Source organism: Dinoponera quadriceps, unplaced genomic scaffold (assembly GCF_001313825.1).
Source record: "Dinoponera quadriceps isolate SergipeBrazil2010 unplaced genomic scaffold, ASM131382v1 scaffold1069, whole genome shotgun sequence".
NCBI lineage: Eukaryota > Metazoa > Arthropoda > Insecta > Hymenoptera > Formicidae > Dinoponera > Dinoponera quadriceps.
This window is the reverse complement of record NW_014555200.1, coordinates 1,591,192-1,611,463: the sequence shown is the minus strand read 5'-3', so window position 1 is coordinate 1,611,463 and position 20,272 is coordinate 1,591,192. Positions and strand designations below refer to the sequence as shown.

At 45.9% G+C, this 20,272-nt stretch overlaps 1 protein-coding gene across 8 annotated transcripts in view; it reads right to left on the bottom strand.

Annotated features, from left to right (window-relative positions):
* Positions 1-20,272, bottom strand: part of LOC106743418 (rap1 GTPase-activating protein 1-like) — an 82,835-nt gene that overhangs the window by 36,730 nt on the left and 25,833 nt on the right. Inside the window, exon 1 of one of the 8 annotated variants that reach the window (XM_014617233.1) lies at positions 14,626-15,260. The exons of 6 other annotated variants lie outside the window; for them this stretch is intronic. In XM_014617233.1, coding sequence (XP_014472719.1) covers positions 14,626-14,843 — 218 coding nt within the window. In that variant the 5' untranslated portion in view covers positions 14,844-15,260. Of the gene's footprint in view, positions 1-12,057; positions 12,111-14,625; positions 15,261-20,272 lie in introns of those variants that run through there. One more of the 8 variants, XM_014617239.1, reaches the window with a different exon arrangement.

The window sequence follows — 20,272 nt, the reverse complement described above, 5'->3', positions numbered from 1 at the left end:
AAAAGACCCCCCCCCCCCCCCCAAAAAAGAGAGAGCCATTTCGACGGCGATGACGCCGGTTTCACAGTTTTCACGGTAAAGGGCCGCCGAGAGACAGAGAGCGATCGACAGACAGATGTGTCCGGTTCTCTCGCGCGTCGCGCATGAATATGTTAATACACGTGTCACACAGATCGTCCCTCGCGAGCGCGTGATTGATCGCGCCCGAAATTTCCCTCTTTGTCTCCGCGCGCTCGCCCCTGCCTTCGCCCCTTTCCGAACTTTGCGGTCCAAATGGCCACTCGGGGTTCTCTTTAGCCCCTCTACGCAATGGAAAATAAAAGAGAAAAAAAAATATCTCGGAGAGCGTTCCGTCGTGGATTCTCGAAAGCTCTCCCCCTCAGCACACACCGATTGAATTCTATTCTTTGGCGTATTTTTCACGTGTTTATTCATTGCTCACTTGGTCCATCTTTTCATGTCTCCGGGAAGACCGTCCGTGGGTTCTACCGCTGCACGAGCTCCCACTTTTGTCGAATGCCACGGCAAGGGGTTGGCGGTACTCTTTGTGCTCGACGAGTAACCGGACCTCGGAAATCCGACCCATAGGTACCTGTACAGCCCACGTGTAAACCGCGGTGGTAATCCGTTTGTCAAATACGAATGCTTTTAATGCGATTTCGGCCGGCCGTGAAAGAAATTGAAAGGTCGCGCGACAAAGTCGCGAAGTCGACGAACGTAAGCTGCTTCCATTAAACGAGCGTTTGCTGTCAATTTGAATTAATTAAAATATTAACAGGGAATTCAGAGCTATAATTTGAAATTATGAAATTGATTACAAATTTAATCGCAGGCTAAAGATACCAATTTATATTGTAATTTTGCGCGGAATAATCTGAATTTATAATTATAAATCAAACTTGCAAGAGAAACGGTTTCATCGAATTAATAATTCATAAGTCACATCCGTCGTTAAATCTTGAAACTTTACGAGAACGAATAGAATTTCTTTATTGTCGGTGCGGAGAAATGAAAAAATTAGCATTCTCGTTATTGCAGACTATATTGGGATTCTTCGTTCGCGGGCGCAGATAAAACCGCTTGGTGTCAAAGGCGGTGCAACAACAATCCCGGCCAGCTCCCTACGAGTTTCGAGTTCGACAACTTCATCGCGGCCGCATGGAAATCCGACGAATCGATAAATCGACGCCGACAGCAGCGTCGTTTTGATTTATGACGCGCCCATATTAGCGACAATGTCCTTCTCTCTCTCCTACCGACGATTTTCGAAACGCCCGAGTGATCACCCGCGCGTCACCCCTCGACGGGTAAATCGAGCGACATACGCGCGAGCAAGCGTTATCTCTATCGAATATTCGCCGCCCGGATTATCATTTGTCAACCAAACTTTGCTGTATTTTTCTTTCTTTCTTCGTCTAATGTGATCGAAGCGGTTCTGTATAATCTCTCGAATACGTCGACAAATTCCGGGTGTTCGTGGATATTAGAGAAAAAGTACTCGAAATTTTACATTGCACTGATTAAATCGAGGAATTAGTTTTCTTCACCTTATCAGGGCGACACTTAATTCGGCGGTAAAGGAGGCGTTGCACATTGCCGGACATTCACTCGGTCTGTCTCTCGGGCAAATTTATATGCGAAAAAATACGAGCTAATAAAATTCGAATGAGCGACTTTTCTTAACGTTAACCGGCACAACGGGATGTCTCGTTCGAATTTACGATCGCGCTGAAAGAAAAGAAAGAAAAGGATGGAACTCGCGCCGGATCTACGAGCGTCGCCGCGGTGTCCCTGGTTAGCGCGCGATTTTCTGTCACACCCACGTGCGCCGAGGTACAGCACACGCCCGATCGTAACGTGGAAACGCGCGTTTGTCCGGCCTTTCGCGTTTAGTGGTATACGAGGCGAGTATCGAATAAGAAGAGAGGACATATTCCGCGTTCGCTTTCGCGCGATCGTAGGTGAAATCCGAGACTTCCTTGTCCACTGGTACGAATTTTCTGCGCGAGCCATAAAATGATGCAGAATATAAAATTAAAATACAATTCTGTCACATCGGATGTATTTTCAAAATATCGAAATCTCACGCGAAGAAACTCGTACGTTTTCTTCAAATTTGACACAAGTATTATTGATATCGACAGAGAACACATCAATTAATAATATCGATGACATACCATAAAGTGAATAAAACTAATCATTAGCGCTGAATCACGCTGTCACTGGGAATCAACGTGTAATATGCACTGAAACGAGTTTTTCTTTAAGGATCCGTCGACAATTTTTCACCTTGGACTTTTTCTGAAATTTCGAGCACGTGTCGATTCCGACGAGAAAAATTCGAGAGGAACAATCACCGGAATTTCCTTAGTGGATACTGCGCATCATCCGATGGAAGAACAACGAATTAACGCGTTGTTCATCAGTTTCACTAAACATGTCAAAAGTCATTATCCTATCTTAATCGTTGTTTTAACGATTCGATCATTCAGAGACATGTCACGCAAATAAAATTCTAACAGTTTCAATTAAGAAACAAGGAGAAACAACGTTTTCCTTCTAAACCGATACATATACAGCGTTGTCTCGCTTCATTTTTATCTCGCGACAGGGAAAACAATTAAATGCGATTTAATACTGACGTACGCGCGACGTCGCGTGTGTTTGGACAAGGCAGGATGGGAGAAGAGGGTGGAAAAATAATAAACAGAGTCCCTCGTAATTTCGGGAGATCTGGGGGCACGCTCGAGGGGTTGACGACGGCATGATATACGCACGGCATATGTCGCCGCTGCATGTACGTACGTATGCATACATTAACGCGCATATCTCCGGTCCTTACACACCGAGAAAATACCCCGTGCATAAGCGCGGGCAAAATATTCTCTCTTTCTCTCGTGATGGAAACGTGACGGAGAGAGAAAACAATGTTCGATGCGCGCCCATCGAACGAGCAAACATCAACAAACCCCCATCGCAATAATATTCCGCTCGTGTCGATCGAACCATGTATGAGAGACGTAAAATGTAACGAAAATAAGAGAAAGAAGGATTATAAGTAAACAAGCGTATAATTTGGAAGAAAATGTGAGCGGTTTCCGGGCACAGGAGTCCTGCCTGTTGGCCGCCACTCGTCCTTGCGCATTTGCATTACGGCCGTATTTCTCCTCTCATTACCATTATTATGAGCACTTCGGCATTGTGCATCGAGCATAATGCTGCACCCCGGCGCGTTGACATTTGCATCCCGACAAAGAGAGAGCATTCACGCCTCTTTCCTCTCTTTCTCCGTCTATCTCCCGGCGGCACCCTCGAAATTCTACACTCGAGAAAGCACTCGCTGCCGTGCAAAGCGCCGCGGTATAACGCATTATCGCTGCGCATTCAGATGCACGTGTATCCTACCGCGGCGAATGATTGACGCGATGGCTAAAAAAAGGCGGCACAAACAGGCGAAAATAGTGAAAAGCGCGTTCTTATGTCTTTGATCACTAGATGTAGACACATTGCAGCCAGATTCGCCCATCCCGCCAATCGATATCGATTCTCAACGGTTATAACGTTCTCTTCCAACGCAGGACAAAAAGTTGGCAAAAAATGTCTTTCGTCGGTTCGAGATCGACTTTGCAAACAACAACGCTCTTTCAACACCGCCGACGAGGAGATACGTAGGAATGCAAATCCGTACGAGCGCGTAGAATACAAAGCGAGCATACTCACGCGCGTATTCGGCCGGCGTCGTAAACAGGGGACCGTATTGCATTTGCATGCAGAGTACCGCGGCTATACATAACGATATCTTATTAGGCAGCTTTCCGAAGCAGATGACGTCGACTGCGAAGGCCACGGACGACGGTGTGGATTACGTATCTCCGGTTTCTATCGAGATCCTGAGAGAACAGCCCTGCTTTCCCAGGCGGGATCGATCTCGGAAACCGTCCATTCAGATAGCTTCGATTCGACGTCTCCTCGCCTGAGTGAGCGAGTAACACCAAATTTTCAGAGATCACGTACGAGTAAATCACTCTAAACGCGATTTCCCGCAACTACCGCTGCCGAGATTTTTCCACCAATTTCTTCCACCAATTGTACGCTCGGTATGATTCACGCGTTTTCCGCTCGTCCACGCTCCGACGATTTATTCAACGTCCATATGCCATATGATGGGATTGGATTTAGAGCACTTATGTCGCGGCCCCAAGTGCGGGACGATAATTCGCCGGCGGTTTACGCGGGCGCATGAAAGCGGCCGCGACGAACGGATCGACACGATTTCGATCGAAGACGATCGTCGCGCCGACACGACGCGTGTAATCCGCGATTATTTACACCTCATTTCCCATCCATATGGCGGATTACGAGACATCTACCGCTGTCGCATTGTCGAGCGCGTCGAATTTGCATCGACGGATAAATCCACCAACCGTGTGACATTTAATTACTCGCGTGCGCGCGCGCGCACACACACACACACACATCGGATGAATAGACTCGCCAATTATCGAGAGAATCGTCGCAATTTTCCAAATAATAATCACCGTTCACGCAAAAGTGATGCATAATTTTTCGAAATTAGCCGAGCTGCAAGCCGGGTCGAACAACTCGATGCTCCGTAAATAGCGGCGGATAAATATCGACCGTTTTTATTTCTTTCTGTCGATCGCCGGCTGGAGATTAAACGCTCGCGCGTGGTGGACGATGCTATCGGCCGATGAACATCGGTAACGCATCGCCGTCCCTCCATTCGTTCCTCGCCGTTGCGTCGCGGCGGCCCCTGCGCACGCAGTGCTTACATAAACGAAGCGGGTATCATTATACCGCCGGCACGCACGCTTATTTCCACATAGTTTAGCCGGTAATTTCAAAGTTTACGCACCGTACGGATTTCCCATCCGAGTTGTCGCGTATCCTCCCTTCCCTTCCTCCCCCAGTCACTGTCCCGCGCCGTGATAATTCGGAGTTTAGCGATTTCAGCGAACGCGAGCGAAGAGTTTAATCACATCGACGATGCGAACGGCCGATTTATTCACGCGTGTCCCAACACAAGATCGTATTAAATATCGCAGCGCGTAATGTAAACGTAACTCGTGATATGTTACTTGTGCCGTGAAAATATTTCACGGTGATTTAGGAGATATATAATTCGTTAGTTTTATCTACCATTCCGAGCACAGAGCGTAATGCACGACCGTCAAACTGTTTATCGGCGAATCACGGCAAATGTTGGGACAGAAAATGGATTTTGCTGGAATTTCTCTGCTCATTCATCTTTAAAAAAGGGGGACGGATAGCTTCTGTGTTGATTCTGTATTTAATTAAAAATGTATATCTCCAATCCTATTCCCCTCCCGAGAGAAAAAAGCTCGACGGGCTTTAATTAAAATACGCTGGACGTATTTTACAGTAATTTCATCTTGACGGTAGTCTGGCACACTTTCGAGTATAATATTCTGAAAGTAGAAGCGAAAAGTGCCCCGATAGAATTACGCGCGCAAGCGAGCTTTAATGCCAGACCCGCCTGACTGACGAACGCAACCTTTGTCGTGCTTCAAAAAGAAAAAAAAAAAGATAAGACAGAATAAAGAAATCTCGTCACTCTACTGACTTAGTACAACGCATCAAGCTGAAAAAAGCAGGAATAATGAATCGGAAAGCGTGATGTTTCAACTCCAATCTGAAATGACGACATTGTTAAACACGGCACTGAAAATCTATGAAAACGATGAAACATTAATCATTTGGAGTTTCGTATATCAGCTGCAACTTAAACCGCTCGTTAATCTACCTCGGAGCTTGATTCGCGTAACGTTATTAACATTTCCAAATACTGGACATTTGATAACAAACGATTAGTTTTGTCGGTTGTGAGTACGAAGCGCACAAAGAGTATCTTCATCATCCACTAGATGCGTTTGAAGCTATACTTCTCCTTGTTAACCCCGCAATCTAATCTTTCAGTATCTACAGAAGACAAACGCGATGTATTCCATCATTACGCTTGATCCCGTCCTACTCATTCGGCGCGACTGTCTGATTGTCTCGCGCGAGCGATGTATTTATTTCACTTGATTTATATTCCAGTCGAACGCGCGGAACAGCCGCGCAAACGACGGTATCGATTAATACGTGCGCGTGTTTTACGCATCGCTGATATTTGGATTCCGGATATTTGACTCGGGGGGTGCGAACAAATAACGAGTTGCGCCGCGAGATACATGAAATACGGTTCGGAGAGCAAAACGAATTATCGGGTGACAATGATTTCGAGAGTTGGTCCCCCAGCTGTGGTTCGAATGAAAATCTCTTCTTCCGCTCCGTTTGAAAAGAGATATGCACGCAATTCTCTCTCCTTCCTCGATTACGCGACCGGACTCTCTCCGTCTTTTTAACCGGATTAAATCGTAAATCATTCGGAAAAAGTCCCTTATGAAAGCCGTCGCGACGTATTTATCGGCACGAGCGCAAAACAGATAAATCTACGACGTCACAGCGCGACTCGTAAACCCGACGAAATCGTAGATAAATCCGGGAAGATTTGCGAGAAAGTTTTATCAATGAAGAGTGATTCGTTCGGCGCTTGTTGGCCGATAAACCCGTCGAGTGGAAACGCAGGGTTGGTTTTACGAGGACACGCGAAAGAATGACGCGAACGTAACAATACGGTTGCATTTCCCAGCTCGGTCCTCTTGCGATTCGTTCGTTCGTATCACACGAGAAATAGGTGTTCCGAAAGAGCACACCTCTCGATGCGATATATCGGGTGGCATCGGAATCATAATCACCCGGCGTTGCGACAAACCGATTATTACTTCAATACCGCGGTGATTACCGTCTCGCTTCCTCACGTCGTTCAAAGCGCAAACGAAAAATCGCATCAAAAGGAAACCGCTGGTCGTAATCTCGCGTGCGATCGATGGGCGCAATACCGTCGAGCTACCGATGCAGCGGCCGGGACATAATTAAAGGGTAGGTAGGGCTTGGGAGGAAAAAATGTGAGGAAATAGCCACGTGATAGAAACGTGGCCAAACCTCGCGCCATGGGGGTGAAAGAGAGTCGAGGGGAGGGCGATGATGATCTGGAAGAGGGATGCAACTGGACGCATGACTCACAAAATGCCCACTGTCCCGCACACCCCTCCGATTACCATTGTGGCGCGTACACATTAATAAATATATACGTACATATGTGCCATTCGGCCCGTTCTCCCTCGTGGCTATTATGCCGGGGCTTCCACATGTGACGGAATTGCGGTTACGGCATACGACTCCATTCGGGAAGATTACGTGCTCGATAACGTCTGTTTGGCGCAAACACGACTCCCCGTGCATGACACGATATCGTAATCGGATTGATTTAATAAAGCGAACGGCGTGCTTCATCGCGAAGCGCGCGTTAGACTTTGCATATCGGTGAAAAAAAAAAGAAACGTGGGAAACGACAATTTGCTCACCGAGATGGATCAAAGGCGCAGCTTGTACTCTCGAACGCGGCGAATAAAACTGTGCGCGTGTGACCGTGCGGGCGATTAATTAATTCCGCAACGCGGTTCAATTAATACCATAGTAATAATCGCGCAACTGACCGCGATGCTTGAAAGTTCTGATAACTGAATATGTAAGGAGAATCAATGGAGTCATAAATTTGACATCTCGGTACAATAACGAGAAAGATATGAGAGAAACGTGACGTAAATTCTCTCTCTCGTCGTACGTACGGCGAAATATGTAAATGTTTCGTTGTATCTTTGTCAACCGTTCTTCCTCCGTTTCTTTAATACACGGTTGAGTTTTTATTTTCTTTGGAATTACATCACAACGAGAGAAATATTAAAGGAGAATCACAACGTGACTCATTGTCAAACGCATGTGAAAATATTTTCGTTGAAATTTTCATTTAGATTTTCCAGTCCGTCGAGCGAAAATGGTTTCGACGATAAACCCGAAACTCAACGAGACTCTCTCTCTCTCTCTCTTACGCAAGCTTTTCAGTTCCTGACAACGTAATTTCAAGTCATTGATGTAGATAAATAATCCGAGACGTTTAAGCGAGAACGAAGGCCTCGCTGAGAAGTCGAGCTTTTAACGACGGTTGAATCATCAATTCCGCCGTCATTCCGGCGCATTCCGATGACGACGATGATCTTACGACGAAGAGTGGGCTCTCGTGCCGATTCTCGTACGGGTTTAAGAGTCCCCCCGCTTTACCTCCTCTCAGTCCCTTTCGCCATCGTGCAACATCAGAAGCCGCCTCGCATGCTGCTCGCGCGAGATAAGGTCGCTCTGGCCTCTTAATTGCTCGTTTCCTGTCCAGAAGGCTCCGTTGCCTCGGCTTCGTCTTTGACCCGAGTCTGCAACAACCTTCTGGGCGTTCTCGCTGTCGCAAGAGCAAAGATGACAATGAGAATATCGACGATACTTTCCGCCTTAGATCCGAATTAAAATTTCGCGAGTTTAGCTCCGATCAATAATTATTTTACGCATCTGAGGTTGAGGAAAGGTCGAATGATAACTTCGTTATTTAACGTTGAAATATCACCACGACGGAAGTTTACTGATTCTTCATCGAGGAAATGTCCGTTTGCACTCTCGATGTCTAATTCGGTCGTAACCGCCGCGAAAATATTTGTCCCCCGCGGTCCGATAAATCGAATACGCCGTCCGATGGGGAAACGGCGGGTTTGCGTAAATCGCAATTACGCCGTCCTCGCAGAACCGGTTCGATCGCGTGCCAAAGCACGTACGACGAACTCTTGACACACAGAGCCCGCGGAGCGGTATCCCCGCGCTCGCGATACGTCACGGGCACGTCCGTAAACACAGACATTACACGGAAGGCCGAGGATGGGGACGTGTTTTCGGGAAAGTAATCTCCAATTTCGTCGCAACGACGACCCCCGCCGACCTCTGATATAATCCCCATCCACGCCCTTCTCCACGTGTTTGCTGCCGGACACGTTTCGTCGCAGAACGATTCATCGAACGGCTGGCTCGCAAGGGAAACGCCGACAACTTTGGACCACGTGAGCCGTTTGATACTAACGCGCGATATCTCGAAGCTTAGCCGCACGCGGAAAAAACTGCCCGACTTTCAATAATTATCAAACCTCCGAATATCAAATACACATGTCGAGTATCGCGACATGTCACATATTACCGTATAAAATTAATTATTGATCATAATATTAGCATATTTACGCAGTCGCTACGCGTGACACTACTACTTCTTTCTGCGCGTTCGAATCGTTTCATTATCTGAGAGGCGAAGTGAATTTCCGAAGAGGCCGGGACAAAATGTGATATAATACTGGTATTATCCAAGCCCGCGGTTATCAGAGAGAAGTACCGCCGACGGACGCATCGAGGATTAGTGGAGAGAAAGGATAGAGAGAGACCGATGTATCATTTTCATCACCGTCGGCCGTATAAACAAGGCCGATAAGTAGCGACGGGGTAACGTTTCAATTATATCTCGCAACTGGAGGCTAATCAATTCCAACGAAGAATTCAAGCCGCTGCTATCGCCTCCCCGCCAATTACTAACCGGGGTTCCGCGTTCGTTTCCACTACGAGCCGTCGAAATTATTGAAAGTTGTTATATCGATAGCGATAACAGCGCCGATGCAGATTCATCGGCGACTATCATCATCGCGCTACGAGCCAAATTAGACGTAACGGTGTGTCAACGTTACGAAATTAATATATTTCCACGTGAAATCACGATATCTGAGAGATCGGATGCAATGAACGTTACTCTCTTGGTATAATTTTTCCCACTCATTATAAGAGCGGAGGCTAATTGCCGATTACCTTCCGAGAAGACATTGTGCCCCCCGAGTGCACGTTATCGTTGCCGCTTTAAAAGGGTACGATAAACGATTCATTTCCATAACATAATGTCTCGCGACGGCGATAATCAAAGAGAAGGGGATAAAAAAAGGGAGGAAGGGAAGGAGAAATCGGTCGGGTTGCATCCGCGAAACTTCGGACGATTTGCATAGCGTTTCTTCGCGATAAGAGGAACGGGTTTTTCGAAGGTGGTCGTTTGGTATCTGTGCCGCATTCACGTCCCAGTTATCCTTTCAAGGATCGTGGCCTTAATGAGGTGCGTATCGTTGACGGACGCGCTATCTCTCGCCCGTTTATATCTTCCTTTTTTTGCGTTCTTCTTCTCTCCCGGACGAAGTGCTACCGTTTGACCGAACGAACCATCGTCAGACAAACTAATTGCCACCCAAAGTCGCGCCCGTTTATACAATGTGTTACGCGTAACGATCGTCATTAACGATAATTATACCGAGCTCTCTGACCGAACGAGCGAGCCGCGACGGTAACCAGTAGGACCACTCGTCAAGAGGGAACACGTTAGAAATACCGTTCCGTTAGAATTGCCTTTACGAAATATTACGCGGATGCGGGAGCTCCCGTAAGATCGGGATAATTAGGTAAACATGGCCTCGGAGCGTGTATTATTAATTTTTCAAGACATCTCCTCCACCGAAGAGCCTCTTGTCACTCCGTAACAACGTTCGGCGGTTAACGCATCCTTCTTGAATTTTATTGCATCGCGGCGTTATCGGTATCGCACGCGAGCTTTCGCGGAAATGAGGAATAACGAAGCAGAATGGTCCATTGTGTAATAACAGCAACGATGCGATATCGCGTGCCGCGGAATTCCTGGAATTCGTGGTGTTGTTTGAACACAGGGAGGGGAAAGGGATTTTCGAGCGCATTCAAGAGCGTTTCCTCGAGATTTCCGCGGCGCGGGAAAGGGGTTCCTCGTGAAGGGCGTTCCAAGCGTGCCACGCGGAGAACGCATATACAAATAAACACATTTTAGTATCGGAAAATTAAAAAAAAAAAAGAGATAAAAATTGGGAAAATATAGTCCTCAAAAATATTTACGCAGAATGTAATACGAGTATTCTTCCCGATGAATATTGATACAAAAGGGATGATACCGAGTATTTTGGGCACACGAGTGTATTTATTTGCCATAAATAAGTAGATAAGTTGCAAAATTTCAAGCGAGAAATTTAGCAAGTAACGATAAGCGCCTGGGCAAGGTTTTCCACGAATTAGAATTGATTTAGCTGCTATCATGGCGTTTTTCTCTTTCATCACGCCGTTTGGTGTCTAACGCCTTTTCGTATCTATCGCACGTTAATATTACAGCGATACGGTGCGTACGCGCACTTCGCGAAAGGACTATCCTTTCAGTGTCCATAATTCACGTTTAAGCTGCCCGTGACTGGGCATTCATTTCCATAACTGTACTCGCCACTCCGACGCGATGATCCGATAATTCCCCGAGCGAAACGAAGAAACGGAAAAGAATCAACCGTTAACGACATCATTCTCAAAAGATGCGTTTGTTCGATCGGCGGGTCTGCGATACTTTGTACAATATTCCGCGCTCATACGACAGATAACGAACCAACCAATCGCAGAACGTCGAGTTGTTCCTTATTCAAGATACCTGCTACTTACTCTGAACAAATTTCCATATAAAAATGCAACACCAAATAGAGTTTAGATGAATCGTGAATGCGCTACATTCGAATGTATCTGCAATAATCGAGATGTTGCGTTCACAATGAATACGTACGTGCAACTACGAACGATATAAATCGCGTTTCCAACACACATATCATGTTTGAATATTACGTTATAAACGTCTCGTACTACTACGCGCGGATCTACAAGCTCGCTTAAAAGTACTCGAATCTACCGGTCGCGGTGTAATTCGAATAATTAAGATGTCGGCGAACGTGTCGCTAATACGGTCCGGAGCACCGCTACTGGACGTTGCTCGAACGAGTGCGATACAGTACTTCGATTCATTATTAGAGGGGTCTCAGGAGAGAACGAGAGGCGGCTGGAGAAAAAGGAGAAGAAGAGACGACACGCGTAGACTACTGCAGCAGCGTGGCAGCTGCAACACGCGGCTCATACGCGCGAACGCGTACAAGGAGGACGAGATGAAGAAGGAGAGTGAGAGAGAGAGAGATCAGGCAACTGGAGATATCGCGAACACACGGTCACTTGTTCTCGACTTACGTGTTAATATACGGGGTGTGCGGCATCCACCTCTCCATCGGTACTCCAAAGAGCTGGAAAACCGAGACAGCAGAATTTTCCTCGATGAAATTCATCTTTTTTGTCAAGCCCTTTAACTGGTAGGGCCATTTAACTCCTGATATGAAATAACTTCATAGCCGAGCGCGAAACTACAGACACGATGTCGATGAATGAACGAAATGTCCAACATTAAACGAACATTAATCTCTAATCGGTTGAAAAATTCTCGACAAGGTATGTGGATGGTACACCTCGCAGACCTGCGTCGCGCACGGATAGCGATTCGATTGAGGAAATACTCGCGCGATCTCGAACGCGGAGGCACGCCATTCGAGGATAAATGAAGCGTCGAGGGTAAAAATGAGCGAGGTGCGAATTATCTATCGCGCGAGAGTGCAATCAGGACTGTGTTTGCGCCTGGGGACAATGCTCCGGTGCCCTCCTTCGCGCACGAGTGCTCGAACTACGAGCTCGACAAATACGAATAGTAGATGTAAACACGAAATGGAGTCACAAACTTCGATTTTACCAACAACTGTGGAAAAGATTGAATATGACATCATTTTATGGAGCGCTTTTCCAACGACCGAATTTTCCCGTAACACAAGCAGTACAAACTATGTGAAAATTCTTTCAAAAATATATTTCATCTTTCTATTTTAAAAGAGAAATATGTTTTCTCAAGTGAACACGTCTTATTTGGCGATCTATCTTGTATCAGAGGATGTGTCTGTCGCATTCTCTGCGTCAATTTCATTCCACATTTTCCCGAGCAATATATATATTCCATAGGAAATCCCCAAAGTGATGCTCCAGCGATCGCTCGCGGTGACAACTTCGTAGCACATCTCGAGTGCGAGAATTACGTTTGTCTTTCCATCTGTTTGCTTTTAATCCTCCCTCTAGTTTGCCCATTTGCCGATCTTTGCCTGCTCGGTCCTTCCAGTATTGACAGTAATCGCGTTACATTCTCGATATATTCCGATTTAATGATTTCCGTGACGAAGCTGCAATCGCAATCGAGGCGCTTAATTCGCCCGATTCTGTGGTCAACAACGATCGATAACATCACATTCGCTGACTGCTTGAGGACAGCATATTAACATTAATATCGAGATTAATTTCTACCTCATTAACGCATGCGAAATTTAAGCAAATTCGTAGGACGGTATATAAAGTATGAGATAAGAAAGAGAGAGGAAGAAAGAGAGACTGCATTTATTCCGCCCACGATATCATCGAGATAAATTAGTAAATTGTTAATTATCGATTAGCTCGCAATATAATTTCTACGATATAAATTTCTAAAAATATAACGGAGCATTTTAACACATACAAAAATATACTTCAATCTTGGCGATATTTTTTTGCCCAATATCGAAAAAGCCACCGAATTTTTATTCACTTTTCATTAAAACTCTTTTATTTTCCCATTATTGTAAAAAGTCTTTAAGAGGACGCTTCGCTCAGCCGGTTACCGCTAGTTGCGTTGATATCGACGATAAAAAGGATGATAATTCATTCTCTGCTTTGCGAACAGCTGTAAAGCATTTACACACGCGCGCCTCGACGAAATAAACGCACGGAACTCTCCAGTCGTTACATCCGTCGCGCGCCCGCCGTGGTAATCGGATACCAAAAATCCTGTCGAGGGGGTTGTTTAGAATTCCCCATTCGTAACTGTGTAAATAGTCAAAGTATGCAGCTACATACGAATGAATGACACGACGCGTCTCAAATTATTATAATTCCGTTGGTGAAAGAAAGAGAGAGCCACATACATCATCTCATCGTCGACACCTTGTAGACATAATGGCTTAAACGACAATTTTTCGTGTGAACAATTGTGCTTGTAAAATATTATCACCGGATTACGTAACAATCGGCGATCTTGTTACCTCAGATCCACGCGATTTTCTCTCGTCTCACAGATGAAATAGCGCGATTTTCGCGAATGAAGGTAGTGGAATTTCGTACAGTCGAGGCAGCGCGCGCTCACTCCAGCATTCTTTCCGTGTACGGGATAGCAGCGCGGCGTCGTTAAAAGTTACAGCATACCCGTTACACGTCCCAACTGTGGACTCTCCTCCTTCTTTCTCTCTTCTCTTTCAGCCTCGATATTGCGCGCGAAGAAGAGAGAGGGAGAACACGTAACGAGCTGTAATCTCGCGGTAATTTACGAAATGACAGTCCATAAATATTTCGTCCGTAAATTGTGATTACGGGTTTGATCGACTTCCCCCCTTCTGTCTACCTCCTCTCCTTTCGAAGTGCATACGATCGCGCATTCGCCTTAACTGTAACCACGGGGCTGTTGCGCGCTCGACTTTAGCGAATCGTTGAAAAAGAGCACGGAAATCAGCGTTCAACGGAAATCGAGACGCTTTAGCTCGAATGCCGTAGCGTGGAAAGACGACACGCGGAAGAGGAGCACGTGCTCTCTCTCTCTCGTCCAGCGGAATCGCGAACTATCACGCGCACTCGAACGTGTCGATTTCCGTCGGACGACCGAAGAGGTCAGAAAAAGGCGCGCAGTAGCAAATTTACCGTTTCTTCGAGAGGAGCGTATAGGACTCTTTGGTCGCGGCGCAGATCCTCATCCGCATTTTGCGCACGGCCCTTTTGCGCACTCCGCCCTCGAGAACTGGCATCCAGACTATCGGTCCCGCGCCACCTCCTCCGTCAACTCCTTCTCCTCCTGGACGACCAACGATCGCCGCGACGACACCTTGCCGATCACTTTGCGCGTTCTCCGCCCCTCGCATTCGACTCACGTCGCGATCGGCATAACGATTAATCCACCTCCCCCTCGCACACACACGGAGGGAGAGAGCGCGCAATAATTATTTCGTCCGGCCGATTTTTCCGAGCGCGAGTGAATATAATTTACAATCGACGCGAGAACTCCTCCCCGTTGCTGTCCTCCCTTATCTCTCGAGGTCGCCCTCCGCCGGTTCGATGATTCCGCCGCGCCGGTCCTCTTCCCTCCCTCCCTCTTGTTCTTACGCTCGGCTCGCCTCTCGTCTATTCGACGATAACCATTATCGAGATAAGAGCGCGTTCTCGCAGCCGCGCGGGACCTGCGGGAAAAGCTGTTCTTTCGATGGACGCGCGCTACGACGATTTCTGCTTTTACACACGACTGTAGATCGATGAGAACTGCGATATCATCCAAAGTGATGGATCTTTCCTCGCTGCAACCGACGGTCGATTCACTTTAAAGCGGAGTCTTATTTGCTGTTCCAAAGTTCACAGAGTAAGCTTGACTCCGCGAGATATTATCTCGCGTAAATATTGATATTATTTTGATACTAATTTCGAGTCTAACGACCTGTTGTGTCGAATAACATCATTTTTATATTCCTTCCTTTATAATTTGGTGAACCTAAATTACCTCGTGTAAAGAAAATCCTTTTGAGTTTATGATCACATCTGTGCGCGACGTTTCACTCGATGGTCGAGCAGTTTTCGATAATAATGAGAAAAGTGCGAAATCGAGAACGTAAGCAGACTTACTTTAACGCGAAGTGACTTAAGAGCCTCGAGAATAATCCCAAGAGAGAAGACAACGAGGCGTTATCATCTCCGCCGTTCTTGTATCGCCGAGAGTTTTCCGCGATCGAACCTCCTCGATCTCGCGCGTAATACGTGACGCGCATTTGGTACTCGATCGATCTCTTCGAATGCGGTGACAGTTCGACTCGACGAACGGTGTGCTATAATCACGATGCGGATTTCTCGAGATAATCGAGATCGACCGAAGGTCTTTGTTTACTCGCGGGTGAGGGGGAAACCTTCGTGACAAGATCGTACAATTGTATCACGTTATCTCTCTCGCACAATTTCGCATACGAAGCCCACGCACTCACAGATAATCCATGTCGATGCAGTTCTGAAGACGCGAGAAGGATCTGCAAAGAGACACTGCGTTGCACGACATCCGCCTCAAATAGTCGATAGAAAGATTCCCCACAATGATGAGTGTAGACCGCGTAATCTCGCCCAAATGAGTCGCTTACGTAGGAATGCGTTTCGTGTCCACACTGCGCAGCATTTGACTGATCCGACGTACAGCGATAATAAGAGACGATCGCGGCGGGGCTAGCGCGGTACCCACGTGCACGCGAACGAACCGACGAAGCGAGTGTGAGGCAGCATCGAGAGAAAGCACGAGGAGAGGCATGCGTCACGCGCACCCCTCGAAGCCGGAGGGGGGCAGCAGAGAGAGACGGAGAAGTGCGGGCCCCGGGGGAGAGTAACATGCCCCCCCTCCTCCGATTACCATCGGGGTCTCGTCTAATTCCTTCCTTTTCCGACCCTCCACTTTCCGTCGCACGTGTCTTCTTCTCTCTCGAGCGGCCGGCACGCACCTTTATAGCGCGCCTCTCTCTTCACCGGCGATACTACTTCGAGCGTCTCGTAGATAACGTGCGCCGCGTCTGTCTGTTGGAATTTTAATCTATTTCGATCATGTTGCGCGAAAATTCCTTCGACTCGGTTACGAGTAAAATTCGAATTTAACCCTTTTAGTGCCGAGCAAAAGTATCCTACCTATGCGAAGAATACCGAGCCAATTTGACGAATTTGCTAAGATTTGGGAAAAAGCTAATTATTATCACTCATGCATCACTTACGAGGAAGAAAAATTGGCGGATATCGTACCCGAAGTGAATGACCACGCGCGAAATGAAATGTCTTTCTTTCTCACGGAATATTACACTTAAGATGTGACGAGCGTGCACGGCGATACTCGCGGGAAATTTTCTTCCAGTAGATTAAACCCACTGAAAAATGTCTCACGGGACCGAGCGCGCTCGACTCTCTTCCGTGAATTTACAATGAATGAAGACAGTCTCGAGGCTACTCGATTGACATATCGATCGTTGCATTCCCATCAGTCCGATATGAGTTACTCTTGTGTTATCGCGCGTTTCTTCGCGAGGGAAAGAAAAAGGATACTCGTTCGATCCTTGCATGCGAGATCGAATTCTATCATGCTCTCTCTCTCTCTATCCATCTCTTTATTCTCGGACGCAGGTTGATCGGCTCAACACGAAAGAGATCGCGGAGGACACTGTGCTGCGGCGGGATTCCAGCGTGCATCGTCTATCGTGACTTCGACCTAGAGGGAACCGATCGTGGGTTGGGCCGACAGCGTGTACGGGTCCATCGGCTTCAGCCTCGGCTTGTTGCGCACGATACGTTACCGCAGAAACTTCGTATCAGCCGATTACGTGACGTCGCGCTTAATCGCGGCCGCCTGGGACACAAGGTGAGCTCTCATTAATTTGCTCGCTAACAAATGCCGGTCTTTGTTAACGCGCCGCGACGACGCGACGCGGAATAAGCGATCGATGCTAATAAGCGGCGAGAGTGATGATGCAGAGAGAAACGAGTCTAACGATCTGATGGCAAAAAAGATTCGTAAAGACATGCGACGGCGATAAATATAATAAATCGGTGATCTTGAATTCAAAGCAGTCCTTCGACTTCCGTCGAGAGAGAGAGAGAGAGACGCGATTTGCAAGTATGATACATCTCGACAATTTTTCCATTTTGTTAATTTACGGTCTCAAAGATTAACGAGCGAATGTACCAATCTGCTTCGATTATTCATCGCGACGTCGATTGATCGCAATGAAAATACGCGTAAACGTCTTTTTGTTACTTTTTACGTTACTTTCCAATGGGAGATTTTCCGAATTTTTAGCTTGAAATACGCGCAGTGTTCTTGACGCTTTCTCGTAGCGCTTGAAATTTGAGATTTTTTAAAAGGATGAAAAATTCATTAATTGTAGGAGCATCGCGGGGGAACCAACCGTGCCGGACGTGGAAAGGGTGCCGGTGTATAATTACGTGTCCTCGTGTCAGAGGCTGATAACCTGGGCCACGTTTCAAAAACACGTGTACGCCGACGGCTCAAAGATACCGGGTGTGAAGGACATACAGCTCCAGTGCATGTTTTGGAACAGTAGTGGGTGCACACGATCCTCACGTACCTGTTCCACTTGTTGCCCGCGGTCATGGTGGACGCGGCGGCCATTCTCACCGGTCGAGACCCAAGGTCGGCAATCATTTTTTGAAATACATTTTATGGACCGCATATCGCCAGAGCCGTGTTGAGGCGCGCGATCACCCCGCCACGACGAAATCTAAAAAGTCTGGAGGGACGCGAGACAAGGGTGCATCGTTAACTTTGCAAAGGAGGACTCGGAAATTCCGAGATTGTAATAAAGGACGATGGGTAAAATGAATCGATTTGGTCTCCAAAATGTAAAAACGGTATGTTTTTCTATAGTTTTTGATCTGATTCTGGCCTTTAACAAATTTTAATTTGTCGGGAAGACATTAAAATAAGCCTATGAAACTCTTGCAAGAACGATATGTCAGTGAAAGTGTAAAACTATATTTAAAATAATTACAATATTAGGTGAAACTATCAACTGATAATATGAACATAAATTAATAAATGAAGAAAGCCTTACTCAGTCAAAACGATATGGCGAAGTAGCGGATTTTGGTGCTTAAAAATATTTTTTGCGCAAATCTTACAATTTCCAGTAGTAAAATATTACAATAGTAAAAAAATACTTTTACGCTTTTGAACGGAAATCTTTATATTATATATAGAAGAATATATAAGGAAAAAAATAAAACGTTAAGGAAAAAAAAAGTCACTTTCGAGAGTGTGATTATAGAAAGGTTTTTACTGTATAGAGTGCACGAACGTGGGTTTGATCAAAACATGAATTATTAGAGATGAGAAGATTATTACATTATTTTATTATTATTATATTTTACTAACGGGAAAGCACGAATGAATATGTCGAAATCGAGCATACAAGATCGAAATATATTTTTCGTAATATACATACGATAACCCCGCGTGTCACGGGAGATACCTGACTCGTCTATTCTTGATATTAAAATATTCAAGAAGCATATTCGCCAAATTTAATCACTTTCCTCGCGAAATAAAATATATCCGACAAGATACGGGAAATTGTAAATATTAAGATCACATACATAGACACTCAAATTATTGATTATAAAAAGTATTGATTTATCCTTTAATCATAATTTATCATAATCCCTTAACTCACCAACGACCTAATTTCATTTGTTACAACACATCGGATGGTCTCTGGTTACGCAATTAAACGTAATCGATAAGACGGGAGGGAAATTTTCCGTTTAAGCGAAAATTAATCGTTCCGGGTGCGGTATCCCGTTCGCGCACAATAAAGGCTTAACTGACTGGTACGACGCACAATCGTCGACCAGTGAAAGTGGAGAAATTCGGATAGCTATGTGAAAAGACCGGGAAACTCCGGAAGTACGTGGTAAACGGCAGGGACAACGTCGCGGCGGTGATTTAGTGCGACAGAGATTCGATGGCGATCCCGACATGAGTGCTAGAATACGGCGCGTAGCCCGCCATCATATACCCTGTGCTCGAGCATATGTGCCGAGCTCGTAAACCACGCGGGCCAACAATGCGGCCTCTCCACGGTCTGATTGCCATTGTTCCAAAGTGCACACGAGAGCGCACGAAACGTCAGCCGCACACTTCAAGGAGTCGATAGGTCTTCGGAAATAAATAACCATCGCTGTCGCGATATCGCGTTCATTCGATCGCATTTCAGTCACACCGGATCTGCTTAAACGTAACAATTTGACGCGCGCAAGATCGAATGGAGGAACGAAACATCTCACGATCTTTTAACGATGAAAGTAATCACCGTATCGAACCAATCGAGAAACGGTGAACATTCGCTTTACGCGAGAGAATCATTAAATTATTCGAGATAACAATAATCGTATTTTTTATTATACTGAATTATTTGTTATTTCTATATTTTTTCACGCTTCATTAACACGTTTGCTACCACCGCTGCATATATGCGGTGTCCCGACTCTTATATCTGAGCCCAGATGTGCGGTGCGTGTTCCTTTATCAGTTTATGATAACGTATTGCAGTAAATTTGAAAATGAACAGTATTGTTAAGCTAAAAAACAATAAAATAAATCTAGAATGTCCTTGGTCTAGAGATAATTACATTTTTATGTTATAAATATATCCTAAAAATACCCACGTCAATTGGGGACATATTCTAACAAAAAAAAAACCCTGGGATGTGGTGCAAGATTTTCTTCTCAAAAAACCTTGGTAGCGAACGTGTTAATTTCATA